The sequence below is a fragment of the Athene noctua genome, chromosome 13, assembly GCF_965140245.1.
Source record: "Athene noctua chromosome 13, bAthNoc1.hap1.1, whole genome shotgun sequence".
Taxonomy (NCBI): Eukaryota; Metazoa; Chordata; class Aves; order Strigiformes; family Strigidae; genus Athene; species Athene noctua.
This window is the reverse complement of record NC_134049.1, coordinates 5,828,672-5,846,159: the sequence shown is the minus strand read 5'-3', so window position 1 is coordinate 5,846,159 and position 17,488 is coordinate 5,828,672. Positions and strand designations below refer to the sequence as shown.

At 38.7% G+C, this 17,488-nt stretch overlaps 1 protein-coding gene across 7 annotated transcripts in view; it reads right to left on the bottom strand.

The window, feature by feature from the left end:
- Positions 1–17,488, bottom strand: part of ADAMTSL3 (ADAMTS like 3) — a 189,421-nt gene that overhangs the window by 14,193 nt on the left and 157,740 nt on the right. For all 7 annotated transcript variants that reach the window (XM_074917213.1, XM_074917215.1, XM_074917218.1 and 4 more), the window contains 3 exons: positions 13,873–14,953; positions 11,657–11,784; positions 11,197–11,325 (listed from right to left, as the gene is read on the bottom strand). In XM_074917213.1, coding sequence (XP_074773314.1) covers positions 11,197–11,325; positions 11,657–11,784; positions 13,873–14,953 — 1,338 coding nt within the window. The remainder of the gene's footprint in view (positions 1–11,196; positions 11,326–11,656; positions 11,785–13,872; positions 14,954–17,488) is intronic.

Below are 17,488 nucleotides of genomic sequence, written 5' to 3'. Positions count from 1 at the left end.
GAAAGAGCTGTTAGCAACTAATCGAGGGGCTCAGTTGTTGAGCAATCTCATTTACCGCGCTACAGAAAGCCAAAGCTCTATCGTCAGTCCTACTGTAACGCTTGAACCCTGAGAAACTCAGCATTTGCAGATAACTTGTCATTCTAAATTTGAATGAAGGAATGACTTTGGACATTTATTTCTAATTAGATGATTTTTCCACTGGCCCAGTACCACCTTTGTGGGGGGACTTCTACTGTTTGATTTTCCTCAAACATTTGCCTTTAAAAAGATATTTTGCAAGTCGGCAAATCAGACACTTCATTGCTCGTGCTCTGGTTGAGCTGCTGCAGCAGAAATGCTCTTTCAAAGATTCAAAATCCTAGATAATTCACTGGGTAAGTCTGACCTACGTGGCACACTGACTAGCTGCAGAGAAGCACAAAGGTGCAGGGCACAAGACAAGCCTGAGAAGTTAAGCCATCTTTCACCTGAACTCGTTTATTTGCTAAATATATTGAGCAGTGTTCACTGAACACTACCAAAACAGGTTCTGCTATAGAAGCCAACGCGAATGTGGGACACTTGGAAGTTTCAGCCATATTGAATGCTAATTCAGTCTCCTCTCTTCACAGATCATTGTGCAGTATCACTTTACAGATGATGTCTTCATGATGTGGAATAGCCTTTAGGAACAACTTTAACATTTCAATCACTGGCTTAGCACTTCCAATGCACACCTCAAGTTTTTCCTTTACTGTAATAGGAACCAGACATATTTTTTGGAACCTACTATTTCACTGAAGGAAAAAGCTCCCCCCCACCATTTTGTCTAGAAAGCGAGCAGAAAGAAACAGTCTCTGCATAATCACAGATTTTGTTCTAGACAATTTAGCAGCTGTTCAGTGCTTTTAAACTCATGAGATTGTATTTTACTGAACAAAACTGTATAAAACAAAGTACAGATCTGCAGAGTGCACAAGGGTCCAAAAACCCAGGCTGTTTTTCAAGTTTCCAGAAGAAGCTTTATGCCACTTCAAAAAACCCTTTTGGATTTAGGATGAGGTCTTGTTTTAAGGGTCTTTTTTCCATTTTACCCCAGCTTTCTGGCTAAAGTGTATCATTCTCAGACATACTTTTCCTTTACAGTGTACTTTCCATGGCCATCCAGGCATATATACTTACTATACAGATGGGCTGAGGAGGTGTTGTGAGGATGCTGAGCTGTTTTAATCTAAGGCCTAGAGGTCTGCAGCCAGACTACCCTCACTGCCACCAAAATCCTACAGACCAAGCAGAGTCAAAAAATAAGCCAGAAGCAGCATGGTTGAGATTGGACTGAAGTCAAAAGATTTAAAGTCAAAATCCACAAAACACAAAAATGTTTGGAAAGGTTCAAATTTAAGCTTTTAACCTGAGCCTCTATCAAACTTCAGCGCAATATCACCCCATGATACAGTCCTCTCTCTGCTCTCACCACAGCACTCAGAAATGTACCTCGCTCCTGGGATTTAACTGAAGTCAAATATTTCTTTCTTCTAAACTTGGTTTGTATCCTAGAGTTTGTCCCAGAAAAACTGCCGTGTCTCTACTCTTCTACTCACATCTCATTCAGAGACAAGCAGAGCCTTTTAAAACTCGGACTGGAGTTCAGTTTGCAGACAAAATCTGCAGAATAGCTTTGCTTCTCATTTTAAGTTCAAAACTGGGTATCTGTCACACACCTTAAACTTAAGTTATAGCAAATGATTCAGCTTTCTTCCTCCAAAGTGCTGTATACGTTTCTCTGTAGGGGAAACAAGCAAGTAATACCACACACAGGTAAATCAGACCATTTCTCAAGTGAATAATGTGAACACACAAACATAAATTCTAGGTCTAAGGAGAAGTGTGGACAGAGCCCTGCGTGGCAATCCAGCCACCAGCCCAACTGAAATGCACAATGAATCCATCCAAGCAATCTTAGAGGTGCTGTCACTTACAGATAAAGTGTGTGTGGGGGGGGGAAATCCATGAAAATACATAATGGAAAACCAACACTATTACACATTATACGTGGTTATCACACACTGTCATTTTAAAACAGTGTTCTGTTACCTAGATACCTTCAGGGTCCATCTCTTCACAATAATTTTGAGCACCCTTCAAGTTTTTGCATTTCATGGCTCCTTTTCTTTCCCCAATCTTTGTATTATGTGGAAACAAATTCACTCTCTGGGCAGGAGATATTGGACCATGTGCTTAAGAACAACGTATCTGCAATCCAGCTCCTTCTGTGTGCTTCCTCGTGGGATTTTGGTTAGGTTGCCATTAAGAGTATTAAGGCAAATCCTCAGCTCGAGCCCTGAGCTATGGAAAAAAGACGCCTTTCAGAGAAGAGTTCAGGGACCTATTGCTGGCTGGAGTATAACATGAAGGGAGGAAAGGGGCAGGAGAGGAGAGGGGGTAGAACTCTGCACACTCTGCAGTCAGGACATAGCAGTATGCTGGAAATCAGGGGCCTCTAACCCTGCCTTTCAGGGGAAACCCAAAACTGGCCAGCACAAATGTGATATAAAGTTTTCAGAGCTGTGCATCCAGAGAGATGCAGTAGCAAATCCAGCCAGAAGAAAGGCTTATTGTGTGGTGCTATCCCATCTGCTGATAGACACCCTATAAATGGATTAAATTAAGCAGGAGAAAGACATCCCTTCTAGTCCAGCTCCTGTCTGTTCATATTGCCAGTGAAAAACCCTTTTCTGCCATAACTCTCATGAGACACACTGAGTTCTTGTGCATACTGTCATTTATGGAATTCCTATTTTACTGTGGGAGGATACTTAAAAAAAATAATTTTAAGGTATGCATTTACTTTTTTAATAGTGTCTGTGCTTAACAGTGCTTTGCATAAAACTCCTTCTCATAACATCATAGCACAACCCCAGTATACAGTCACCATTTACGTATTTCAGTTGAAAAAGCTTCCGTCACGCAGATTTTCAATGCTTTTCCTTTCGAAATTAGACTCCATATTTACTACTCCTGAGATAAGACTTTGCTGCTGGTATGCAGCGCTGTACACTGACTTAGGTCTCATCTATCAGCTCTTGTGAGAAAGCAGGAAAAGTATAGAGTTCCCACATTCCTCTTGTGACAAGACTCTTACAGTAGCGCTGTGAAAAGCACCGATTTTCCTACACAGAAACTTCAGGGTAAAGTTCAAGCATACCATCAGAAAGCTAGAAAAGCTCTTTTTTTCCTAGTCAAATAGTTAAGGCCTAAAACCTGTACTTTATCCTTCAGTATTTATGTAAATAAAACTTTAAAAGTTTTAAGTACCATTTTCTTATCCAAGTATAACCTAAACTAAGCAAAAATAAGCCAAACACAAGGCATTGGTGTTTTGTTTTGTTTTTTTTTTTTTTTCTTAAAGAAGCTGAAATTATACTTGAGCTTTGGGACATATCTGTAGGACCTCATGGAGGACTTTGTCTGGTGTGCAAGGTTAAATTTTACTGCAGATGCTTGACTCTCCTTTACATAAAGGTTGATTCATATAGGGACTTTACATGGACAAAAATAACATTCACACTGTCTTCAAGAGCCTTTTCCATTACAGAATTGTAGCAAGAAGACTATTAGATGTTTAAAAGCTAATTACATTGAATTTTAAAAATATTTCCGCCTCACTGCTATAATTTTCTACCCTTTGTTCTGACTCAAAGACGTTTCTACTGTTGTCTCTCGTCCTTTCCCAGACAGTTTTAAAAAGTGTCTTTCCTTTCACTTTACTCTCCAAATTTAACACATTCACATAAGCTTCTTCTACAGAATGGTTTCCTTTCTCTATCCATCAGAAGACACCAAATCACTCTGGGAATAATTTCCTAGACCTTCTCTTCAGGAAAAAAAGTAAATCTTCTAGTTTGTAATCCTGGAAGGAAGTCTTTCCCTCTCTACATCCAACAAAATATTACTTTCAAGCTGAAGAATTCCTGGTTTGATCCCCAGCCAGTATAAAAAGGGGAAGAGGTAAGAGATGGCCTGTAGCCACCTTTGTTTCCTTCATACCCCACCTCCACGCAGGTGCAGCTGAGGATGAGCCCAAAGGTATCAACTCACCCAAACTGCCAAAGGTTCAGAATCCCTGAATGCAGTTTAGATCCCAGTTATTCAAATGGGAGATCCATCACTGACATCAGCTCGTAGCAGAATCAATCAATCATATCCTATGGCTCCAAGGCAGGAAAGCACTTAAGCATAGGGTTAAATCCATCCCTATTAGGGAATGCAATTAAGCACATGCTTAAAATTAAGGATGGCTGTAATTATCCTTCATGAACAAAGATGTATTCCTGAACTTGGGCCTCCTTAGTCTTAGAAAAACCTTAAAAATCAGAATCTCAGTCTTGCAATGGATCTGAATCCTCTGACGTTAAAAATTTCTACTATAGACCTAAGCAGCTATAAAACTTTAAAATTAGTTTAATCTATTTTTCTGACCTCAAACACAGGTTATTTTCCACTAGCACTGGAGCACCTCTAAAATACTCAGTGTTCCATGAAAAAAGTAATTTTCCACCGTGAGTGGCCCTGGGACAGCAAATGTTATGGAAAAAAACTCCAAGTCCGGATGGGACTGAGAAACACGTGTTTAAAAAAAAAAAAAAAAGGGGGGGGGGGGGGGAAGAAAAGGAATCCGCACTATAGGGTGCCCTTAAAATATTCAGTGTTCAAAAACAAATTTCCTCCAACCTTGAAAGGCCTATGAAATATTACACACAATAAAAATCTTGGCCTACTAACTAGTTGCTCTAAAACATTGGATATGTCTTCAGAAATTTTTCCCCCAGCTATGTAGAATCTCATAAAGTATTCTGTATTTCCCATTCAAAAGCAAGGCAGAACTGTGCTGGCACAAACCACATTTTGCTGCAATTCGCTAAAAGTTTACCTAACTTTAGAGGCTAAATTCACATGCCATCTTTCAGAAGAAACTGTTCTGGGGCAGTAATATGCAATGAATGTCATCTGATTATTATTTATTCTACACTCACTAACACCCACAGTGGATTTAGCATAACTTCCAATGCAATTTCTTTGATTGATACATCTTCATATTTTCTCCAGCAGAAATCACAAACTGCCTTTATGTTAATCTGAATTAATGCTTGAGCAATCAACTTCTAGTGAACCCTAAACCATGCTGCTACTGAAATTACCTGTATGAATCTTGCCAACTTCACCGGGAGTAATAGCCTTGGACAGAGAGCCAGCGTGAGACATTTTGGCCCTTGGTTGATCGTCCAACCTTCCCCTCTGACACTGTCCCATTCTCTCACCATCTTTCCAAGCTTTTACCTCTGCCTCTTCCTACCAGCCACGCAACAGCCCCTCTTCCTAGGTGGTAGCAACATCTGGCAGGATTTAGATATACTTACTGACATCTGGTGACCTCCTCAGAGGGGTTCCTGAAGCAAGACCCCTTCCCATCCCACTCTTGCTACAGCTCAGTCAGGTCCTGTTTAGTTCTCTGGCTGTCAGCTCAAGGACAATTTGATCTTTTTTCCAGACGCAAAAGTTTGAGGCTAATATTTTTCAAAATCAGGCATTTAAAATAAGGCAACTATATTTACGCAACTAAGTAAGATGATCTGAGTTAAGTATGAACTCAGAAATGACTGCTAGACTGAATTCTGTAGTCGCCCCCAACAAAGGCTTGGTTGGTGTGCAATAGGGCAATTCTGCAATTCGGCACTGTTATCAGACACCGCCCAACTGGTTACTAATTATACTCTTACTCTACTGAGTAGCCGTGCTATGCCACCAAGGACCCAGACTTTTTGGTCACAAAGTAGATACATGCTCAAGGACTTGTAAATTAGAATTTTATCAGAAATTAAAGAACTACACGGGAATTGCCATTCTTAGTCAGACCCGAAGTCCACTTAACTCAGCACTTTGTGTCCAATGCAGGGCACCCAGGGATGTGTAGGCAAAGAGTACTAAAATCACGGCTTTTATTGAATGACCTTTCCTCAATGCATCTTCCCAGCTTCCAGAACCAGAAATAGCACTTGGACCATCACGCTTATTTCCTCTTCTCTCTACCTTTTCTAGCACTACAATATCATCTTTGAGATGAGATTAGCAAGTTGCAAACAGGATTCACCACAGCTTTAAACAACAGCCAATTTATATTTTCAATTCTTTTGTTCATTGCCATTAGTTTTGGTTTGCCTTTATGGATACCACCCAGGGAGTGTGCTGGTGTTCCCACGGAACTAACCAGCATGACTTCACAATTCTTTCTCTGAGTGGCAGTCATTCAGGTACAGCCGTGTGTACAAGTCTATATCTAAGGTTATTCGTTCTATATGTATATTTATTCTGCAAATATCAATTCTGAACATCCTTTGCCCTCATTTAGCTATTAAACATTATTTGTGTGGTCCTGTTGCAACTCTTTGCAGAGAGTTTTAGATGTGGTTAGCCTTTTTTAATTGATTCTTCAAAGCTTTAGTCAACTTGCTGTCTACATTCTTTTTCAGAACTTTCATAAAAATGTTGAACATCACAAATCCCAGAACAGAGTCTTGTGACACCCTACTGGTAACCTCTTTCCACTGTAAAATTTGACCACTTGTTGCTTCTGATCATTTAATCAGGTACTAATCAACAAGCCAACCTCTTCTTTCACAGATTTATTGTATAAATTTACAAATATTTGTAAACTTTGCCTAGGGAACTTCTTGACAGCTTTTTGCAAACTGGAGCAGGATGTATCAAGGGAATACCCACATGCTTGCTGGGCATTCCAAGATGATTTTTGAAATCTTACCTTCCTCTAACACAACTCATCTTAACCCTTCCTGAATTAGGAATTTGAAGGAAACCCCTGCTCCAGTAAGGAAAGCTGGGAGAGAAAGCAATGCTGTAAACTGTTCCGATTTATGTTTTTTTCCCTCATGAACTCTGTAGGTTTTATCTACACTAGCAAGTAGGGGAGGGCATCAGGAATGTGCTTTTAAAGAGACACAGTTGGTACCAAGGTCTCAAAACACACCCAACGTGTGTTTGGATGAGGGTTGTTTTGGACTGCTTGGTGAATCTTGCCTGGACTCTTGGACTTACTACCCATTAGTATTTGGAAGGTAATACTATAGTGCCCAGGCACACCTTTCAGTCTAGTATATCCAAAAGGAATCAAGTTTTCAAGTTCCTAGACTGCTGCAAGACACAAAGCAATGCACAATTAAGCTTTTGAAGTACATCTTTCAGTCCTTCCTGCTTATACCTGATCCAAACAAAAACTCTAATGCAGTTAGAGTAAAAAAGAAGTATAAAAGCTGAAGCTTTTTCCTTTTTTATACCAATTATAAAAATTGTCATTCCTTCCTCATAAAATGAACCTGTACTTACTCCTTTAAACCTTTGAAATACATTAATAATATATTTTAGAAGAACACACAAAAAAAAAAAAAAAAAATGAAGAGCCAGAATACTATCTATTAAATTGCTATTTTTCTTCACTGAGATGTCTTCTGAAGGGTTAAGCATAGAAGACAAAGAACAGCATCAAAGTTACATTTGGCATAGCGTGGGTAAATGAAGGAACAGATGGAAAATCAAATTCTTGATTTATCTGGACCTGTTTCAAGTTCCAATACTGAGAGTAAGTAGCTGGTCCATCTTTGTGAAACGTATGTGCAAAAAGATGACCCTGATTCAACAGGGTGTGTATTTCTCACAATTTTTTTATCATTATGTTATTGCTGGAGAGCCAAAATTTATTCATAGGAATTCAGAATTTGGATGAAGATGGAGTTTCTACTTTTAAAAGCCTCTGTGCCAAGATATTTCAGAGATGCAATACAACCTATATAGTATAAACAATCTCAAATCAATAAATTTTCCTTCTACCCTCTCACCAGCAGGTGGCAGACAATGCATATTTTACACATATTTTCATTTTTTTCCCCCCTATTTTACTTCAACTTAGAACTTTCAAGGTTTCACAATAAATAGAATCTGACAGTTTTAGTTTATTTTAGTAATAATCACAAGACGATCTTTTTTGCAAATACAATAAATGTTATCCAAGAGCAATTTGGAGCAATCAGTATTGATATTTATACCATGTGTGTTGATTGAAAAGCTCTTGGCTGTAAGAATGGAATATGAATCTGTCCAGAATGTTATGAATATCTTCTAGCATATGCTCGTGTGGGAACTATAAAAGTGACTTTATTATAATTAGTGGAAAAATAGTTTTGTTATAAATTAAAAAGAGAAATTGATACTATCAGCTTCAGCAGCTTGGCTAACTTTTCTTAATCTATTCTTTGATGTTCTTCTACTTATTAGGATACAATGCTCTTTAGCACGTCAACTTCTTTTCAATCTAAATGTGATTTTTGAAGTGTGCAAGAGACTTGCAAGAGGACAAAAAGAACCAAATCAATAACTATAAAAAAAGAAAAAAACAAAAAACAAACAAACAAAAAACCCCAACAAAACCAACCTGTAGTCAGCTTGCTAACACTACATACAATATTAAACTTCACATCTTTCCCCTTAAAACCATCAAACAGGAGCTGTCCTGTATAACTTGAGCTAATGAACCCAGAGCCCCTTAAGTGGAATATACTTGGTTCTCTTCAGGCCTTGAACGATTAAAGGGTGTATTGTACAGCCACTGGCAGCCAGAGGAGGAAGTTGGGAAGTGTATCTTTTCCTACATCACCTCCTCTCTACCTTTCACAACTGTCTTTGTCAGATTGTTGGGTAGGCTGCTCCTACTTCCAGCTGAAGTTCAGCTCTATGGCACAACATTCTCTCCTAAATGAACCATTAATTTAACATTTTGCATATGTGCAGAATTTTTATAAGTTTCAGAAAAAAAAGTTCCCTGAATAGAACTTACACCGCTAGACACAAAATACACAACTCAATATGTAGATTTTTTCACAGAGAAGACTATAGTTTGAACAGCCATAAAGATGTATTATAGGTTATTCAGCCTACAGAAGAAAAACAAAGAGGTCATTGCAGCCAAGATATTTAAAAGTAATTTAAGAATTCTGCTAGAGGCATGGCACTAATATTCTTCACACACACACAGACACCTTATTCATTAGACGGTTCTTATTCTGAAGAACTATTTTGTGGGCTAGCAAGAGCCCAATCGATCAGATGTATCTGCTTGACACCACCAAGAAATCTGCATGTGTAACGTCTGTGTAGAAAGATCCTGAATAAGTATGTAGCAGAACGTGAAGAATACACAAAGTCTTATCTAGTTAATACTTTGCTCAGGACAGGCAGAGAAGTTGTCATCCACGAAGAAAACGCCTCTTTCTTTCTGAACACTCACTCTGAGCATTCATGAGGAAGGGCTGTGAGGAAAAGGTGCTCCAGATCTAGCCAACATCTCCCTGACACTAAAAGAAAGGCTCTCTCTCATAATTACAGTTCAATCTAGAGATCCTCAGCTGGTAGACAGTCACATTCAATCACTGCCCAATGGTATTTTTACTCTAGATATTAATTGTAAGGATTTGCAGTGGGCTATTACTCCAAGAGGGCAAGAGATTATCACTGTAAACCAACATGTCTGGGGAGGAGAAAAGAACTCTTGCAGACTCACATTGCCTGTTTGTAGGAACAGGACTTTTAGAGCGCATAGAAATATTAGTACTTTTTCTGATTCAAACTATTGCTTGTCTGATAATTCACACGATGTTTTATCAGCATTCACAACAAAGTTCTCCTCCTACTACACTGCAAATGGACATATTTTTGGGTCCTATCTATTAGACAAACATATTAGCATAAAGTGCTGTTAGGTCCAATCTTGTAAAGTCAGTGGTTTATTACTTTTCATTGAAGAAAGGAGGATCAGAAAAACTCGGCTTACATTGTTGCATTTAGTTTTTCTGCTTCTAGGCTTAGTGACATTTTAAGACATGCAAGCTCTATTTTATTCACAAACAGTAATACTTACTTCCTTGGCAATGACAGGAAATAAAGCAATTAGATAAATCATTTTTTAAGTCAACACTGGTGTCTTAGCATAACTAAAGTTTGGCTCACAGATATAGACAATTGTAAAGCGTTTGGAAATCTACAGTCCCATGTGAAAGTATTAATTTATATTTAAATTGCTAACTGCTTACCCATCCCAACAATATTAACAGTGTGACATTAACTCTCTGCTGAATTTGAGATGTAGGTCAGTTATACATAGAGTTGCCAAACTATAGTTGGAAAATATTACTTCATCAAAGAATTAGCCGTGGTACAACAGTGAATAGCTGAGCCACATGTCCTAATACATGTCAGCCTGGCGCCACTTTTGTATGCAGAACTATTTGCATATATATATATTTCTATTGCTACTCTGGTTCAGTATCAGCACGATACACAGTAAGAATGTGAACGGCACACTGACTTCTCTGTCTCTCTTTGCACCCAGCTGCAATGGTCGTTGTTATTGGCACTTTCAGACATCTTCTTCAAAAAGGCTGACCTCAGCTTATTAAATATTTGACAGAATATTGCCACTGTGAGTTAAATCTTACACTTTAAACTTAACAGATAATAATGATGAGATTAAAAAAAAGATCTACCTTTCCAAAGGACTAGAAAATAAAATGAGGCAGTGAACTACTTAATGCACGTAGCTTCTGATTAATATTAATGCTGCTCCACTGATGTTGAGCTAGAAAATATCTATACGCTCTCCTGGCTCGGCACTTTTCTTTGTTTTCCTACTGCAGCTGCAGACTGATGGCTCTAAAAGGTAAGTTTACTTCACTGTCAGGTTTAAAGTTCTATTAAGCTGTGGCTGGAGATTTCATTTTCGGTTTTAACAATAGTCTAGACATATGTGCATCTCAAATAGGGATAAGGAAAATTCTCTGATGAGCAAGTCAGCTGGCCACGCTTGCTATTGCAGTAAGATTGTCATTCATTCTGGTGGGCTTTGAGCTCTGTAGAGGAGCCTCAGACCACTTCATGGAAAGAAAAGCACTTTTAAAGGAAAGTCTGTTTGAACATGTACACATGTGTGTAAATTAAAATGACAGACAGAAAAGAAAGAAGACTGGTGTGGGTGACATGCCTAATATAAAATGACTAATGATCAATGATTTTCTGCCTTCACTGGTAACTTCTTTCAAGATGTAAGGTAAACTTCAGATTCCAACATTACAAGGAACTTCAGTTCTTACTTACCTTTCACTGGACATTCAACCATAATATTTGCTCCAATTCTTGCCACGATTGTACCTCCAACAACTGCTGAGAGACTGCTGGCTTCCAGGTTTGTAACATTTAACACAGAGGACAAGATGACAGGAATCTCTTTGAAATTAAAGAGATAATCAGTTTTAGCAGCTTTATTTGACTTTTAAGTATAGATCCTGAATTTAAATTCATCATCTTTGGGACAGAATTCAGCTTGCAAAGCAGCAGCCAGAAAACACAGGTGGGATAGATACAAGCAGACGGAGTTCACACCTGCTGTGGGTTTAGAGCAACAAGACCATCTTACTGCTACCTATTAAATCAGGCAGAGTTTCATGGATCACTAACAAAAGAAACTATTTCACACTGAAGGGGGGATGGGTACTTATGTGTAAAAAAAATGATTAAAAAAATTACATGTCCAATTCTGTGGATGTTTCAGCCTTACCTGCACGCAATAGCAATGATGTTTCCATATCAAAACCAAAGTCATTAACAACCAGGCATCCATATGTACCAAGTTCCTTTTGAGTAGGATTCTGAATCCGCACTTTTCCAGTGGTGTCCAGGATCACTCTGCAGAATGTTCAAGGAAAGACAAGGGTTACTACCCTGGGACAAACACAGCTGAATCTTCTTGCAAGAGTTACAGATACAGCAGCAAAACTCTTTTTAGGAGTTTACCATTCTAGACCAGCGCATGCAGCAGCAGTTCTGCCTCCTCTTTGGTGACAGAGGGGACTGCTAAGGGATACCTGCATGGAAGATTCTTCAGATGTCCTTCTTCTACAAAGCTGTGTCCTTGTTGCAGCCCTTTGGAGGACAGCAAGTTTGCTGCTACAAACCAGAATCCCTCAGGAACAGCATGAATAAATCAGACTACCACAATTAAAAGTATTAGGCTTGGCAAGAAACCCATCTCTCCAGAGCAAGCTTGGTTTTCAGCAGGATTGGGGAATTAACAAATGCATGTTCTAATCTGACCTCCAAATCACTGTAGTGGCAGGGTTTTTTAATATTATCATCATTAAAGCTTAAGTCTTCCACCAAAAACTCACAGGTGACTTGAATAATTTTCCTGCCTTCTGAGGGGCAAGATATGAGACAGAGAGAATCACAGGCTGGGGAAGAGGCTGAAAATAGTGGCCAGGACTTTCACCCCTTTTTACCTTTCTGAGCAGTAAGTTATATAAGTTAGGCCACACACTCATCACATCAAAAAAAACCCTGTAGCTCTGGCATTCTCCCACACTGAGCACACTTATAAAAGTAAGAGATACAGAAAAACATATTTAAGATACTTGTGTCTTGACAAAACAAGCCACATCATGTACGTCTCAAGTACGGCCTTCTCTTACAAACGTGACAGATAAACAGACCATTTACCTCCTCACATTCTTTTTCAGATGCAATTATTAACATCACTGGCTTTTGAGTACACACATATATGGATTTGTGTATAAGAAACCTTACTCAAAAAAAAAAAGGGAAGAAACCTACTTTGCCAATTAAGTGCAAGAATATCAGTCTGGGCTAAAATTAAGGCAATTTATGAAAGTAGACATTAGTAATCAGATACTCATGAATAAACAAATCACCATCATGTCCAAAAACGGAGAGTATCACTTGCAACAAATTAATGGGAAATTATGCGTATTTCACAAAATAAACATAACTGGTGGGAGCTACATGGTTCCAAAAACATTTGCACTTTTAAAAATGGCTTAGTTTTGATGTCTTTGCTTTAATTGATAGCCCTGCAGAAGTATATTTTTCTTGGCAGTGCAGTTAATCAGTTAAGTATGCTGAGAAATATCCGAAAGCGCCTTTATCATTTCAGAATCGTTTTTTTCATTACTCAAGAGCTAGCTGTAATTCCAAGAGGCTCACACATGAGGTTAATGTTAATATTATCAGGTGAGCTTCTAATTTATCAGCATTGAAGTAAAAGTATTTGCTCAGTCTTGAGTAAATACCTGAATATAACACACACTTGCTGTACTCGTTCTTCAAGTATAATTCCCAAATGTGATGGTAATACAGGATCTTTATTATTTTTTATCCAACTGTCCTCAACAGAAATATTTGCAAATTCTAATGTATAGAAAAAAATCCATAACAGGTCCTTCTTTCTTTTTAAACTGACGTTATGCAGCTACAGTTATACCTAAAGAATTACTGCATCGAAGGATGGGGAAGGTACCAGTGATATTTTCCATCCTTAAAATAGGTAAGAACTAAGTCTTCTTTTAATCTATACCATGGCAGAAGTTTTTAATGTGTTCCCACTGTATCTGAAATCCAAACAAATCCAAGGGACTTTTTAATTTGAGTATAGATCTGTTCATTTTCTGATGCAGCTGAAATGATTAAGACAGATCACAAAATACAGTTAGGACATCCAAAACAATTCACCTAGTAAAAAAAGTCAGTCCTCCCATATCATGGAAATGGACATAGGCTTAGACATTTGTAAAGCCAAACAATGTGACAGACACTTGAAAGGAAAAAAAAAAAATTACTTTAATAAAAAGATGGAAGGCACAGTATTCATGCTTATCTCATTTTTACAACAGTATGATTTAATATTGCACCGCAGGGTGGAATTTTACAGTTGATAGTGACATAATAAGTCATTCAAAAATAAAGAAGGTATTTACTTACTTCTCAGAGGCTTTTAATGTCTCGCCATCTTTTGTCCAAGTATATTTCACTTCACTAATACCAGCTGTTTCACACAGCAGGTTGACAGCATGAGTATTCTTGGTCAGAAAAACTGTGTTTCCAATTCGTACAGTTACCGTTTTGTTGAAGGAAACTCGAGGAATTTCCTTTTGCCTCATAATAACTGGAACCTTCTGGTCAAACATTAACTTATCAACAGTTTTTGTGCTGAAACGTTCAGATTCATTTGGTGATTTGCCTGCGAGTTTTGAGGCAAGTTTCTCATCCTGGGCCCCCTTCCATTTTTCAGTAGTTGGTTGTGGAGGTCTAGATAATTCAGCGACTAATTGATAAATGACCTGGGATGCCAAGTCATCACTGACTTCTCCAGTTTCAATGAGCTGGCTCATGTTCGTTATCAGTTCTTCAAACTGCACAGTGTCCATGCTGTAGGCACCTTGGAGAACTGCTGCCTCCAGTCGTTTGTTCTTGAATTCACGAGAGCTGAAGTCTTCTGCTGAATTACTCCCAAAGGCTTCAAGATTTCGCAAAAATGGCTGATCATTTACTTGCCTGTCACCCAGATAGAGCTCATTCTTCTTACTCCACATTTGCCACATTTTGCTCATTTTATGCCATTTGGCCCCAAAGCTGTTAGCCTCGTTGTGATCTGTGTTACTGGTCTCACTGGCATGTTTTCTAAGATTTGGTGGTTCTATCAATCTGTTGTCAGTACCAATGAGCTTGAGTACAAATGTTTCATGCACAGAGCCTGCAATACACCGGTACACACCAATATCAGTAGCTTCAAGACTATGTATTTTCAGTGAGCCTGACTTAGTGATGCCAAGTCTTTTAGAGTTTTGTAAGTGTTGTCCATCTTTCTCCCACCGGATAAGTGATTTCTGGAACCTTCGTACAGGGCACTTAATTACAACAGATGTTTTTGGAAGTAAGTAGGCTCGGCTTCCTATGGTAAAATTAATGCGCTTTTCTTGTCTTGTTTGAATATAGACTCGGTGAACGCTGACAATCTGAGGTCCATGAGCAGAATACTTTTCTGGAAGCTTTGGTTTAATCCCTGAAAGAAAACAAAGTGTTGAAAAGTATCTAATCATTGGCACTCACGCTTGCAAAATGTGCTTTTCACAGAATGCTTGACAGAGCTTTTCCTGACTTTGTTCAAGTCAGATTGCAACATGCTGAGCTTTTATCTGAGTCACAAAAATGCAAAAATATGAACAACATGAAACCGTAACATTCCCCTGCTCCAGCCAAGAATTCCATTGCTTCTTCCCCAAATCTCCTAACAATAAAAAGATATAGGCAACGTATACCTTTATGAAGGACATAGGAGGTGCATACATACATAAATGCAGGTATTATGTAGGTAATATAGGTAATACAGGTATTATACAGGTAGTATAGGTAATACAGGTATTATATATTAATTTATACCATACATGCAATCCTATTATGATTATTTTTCTTATTGCTGCCTCAGAAAGGCCAGGCATGATGGGAATGGAAAAAGTGAATCAAAAAAATGTGAAGACATTATCACTTTCCCCACATTTGAGCACTGTCGGGTGCAGAATGACCTACATGAAACAAAGCCTATCCAGAAAGTAAGGCTCCCCCTTGACTGTTATTTAAATTGCTGTCTGGCCATGCTGGTTGTCTGATTGAGTCAAGCCAAATTGATAGCAACACAGGAGGTGAAAGAAACCGTCAGTGAAGACACAGTATGTGCAACACGCAAAGCCACCCTGTAATCATTGGCTGAGGATAATTTCTTTAGGTTGAAGGATGAGTTGCTCACAGTGTTGTGCCAAGAAAGTAGGGAGGGAAGGGAGGAAAGAGAAATAAGGCAAAATTTTGAGAGGTTGAATATAGTAATCAGATGAATTGATGAAAGTAGACAATAACAGCATAAAGTTTCAGGCAGACTGGGTATGGAGACACTGGGTATTATGAAACTCCTCCTGTGTTTTGCTGCAGGCACTCGGATGCTGAAAGGTTTCTAGGAGCTGCCTGGATGAATACCACCACAGGCAGGCTTGGATAGGCACACTGGGGACACCACCAGAAGGACCGCAATGCTTCAAATACCACGGTGTTGACTCACTGCTGGCAACCACTGTGCCCCACTTTGATCAGGAGAACTAATCTTACTAAGCAGAACCTAGGTAGGTGAGAAACAAAGCGCTGTAGGAAGCGTGGAGCAAGGCCATGCAACCCCTGAATTCGTTCCATGCAAGATGAAATCAGCCAGCTGGGAAGAGTCGGAAACACTCTGCGTTGGTGCTAGAAAACAATCCAATCGTGTTTGGTGACCCAGCCTTTTGGTATGTGACAGAGAAAAAACTCAGAGCCTGCAGAATGAGCTGATGAGCCAGGAAACGGACACACAAATCAAAACGCTTCCCAGCGTACCTGAACCTGAAATCATCAGTATTCTCCCACTTGGTAGGTACATAAATAAAATGACAACTACACTGATGGCACACAAATGATATTTGAAAAGCTGCATGCTTCTTATATACATATGCTTCAAATATGCTGTGAAGAAATAGGTGAAAAGCTAAATGCTTCGAGCATTCAATAAGTGTGTACACTGTATGAACTACACCCTAGAGTGCATTCTTATGCTTATAAAACAAAATGGTTATTTTCAATGTTTTGGGTAATGAGTTCAGACCTGTGGGGATATCATGGTTTCATAATTACACAGCTTTTAAATCTGTATTCATTATCCAGATACATGGTTCCCTCAACCATTTCACATGGTACAACAAATAAATTGCTTTAGGCACTCAGTTTACTAAAATTATTAAAGTAGCGTCCTGTTTTTAATAAGTTACTGGGCCCCAAATATTTATTTTTAGGGAAGTGTTCCAGTCCTAAATCTTCCAATTCCAAAATCTAACTTACAGACACAGTAAGTGTAACTTTAAACACACAAATTAAAATACTTCAGGCTGTGGTCTGTTTACACTAGTAATTCCAACATGGAATTAAACCCAGTGCATACTTATAAATATGTTAACAAGTCTCATCCATTTCATTTTTTAAAAAAAGAAAGACCACTAGCTCTCATTAGCAGTTCAACACTAAAGGGTGTGTATATTTTTACTGGTGACTGGTGAGCAAGTCTAGGAGTGAAACAAAGTTCAGCGTTGTGGATGGCAGGCCATATAAATACATAAGGTCATACGAATATATGAGGCCACATAAGCATGCATTTTGTAGAGCCTTAGTATCATCCAAACTTGCAGCTGCTGAGGTAACAGACTGGGAGAGATTTTTTTTTTTTTTTTCTAGAAGGTAAATCTTGCTTAAGGATTAGATGGTATTGGAGCCATTGGACCTCATTATCACCTGATACAAATCCATCTGCGGTCTCTGACCTCTAATGGTCCTCCACAGCTTTAGCTGGGCCTCAGGTCCTGGTGACCTCAGGGCTAGACTGCTGTTATTTCCTATTTCTCAGAGCCCACAGTCAGGAATGTTTCTGACTTAATAGGGCTTATTAAGTAGAAAACAGCTACAATTACTAGTCCCAGAGTAAAAGATTGTCCAAAAAGCCTCAGCACTGTCATGAGACGGTAAAAAA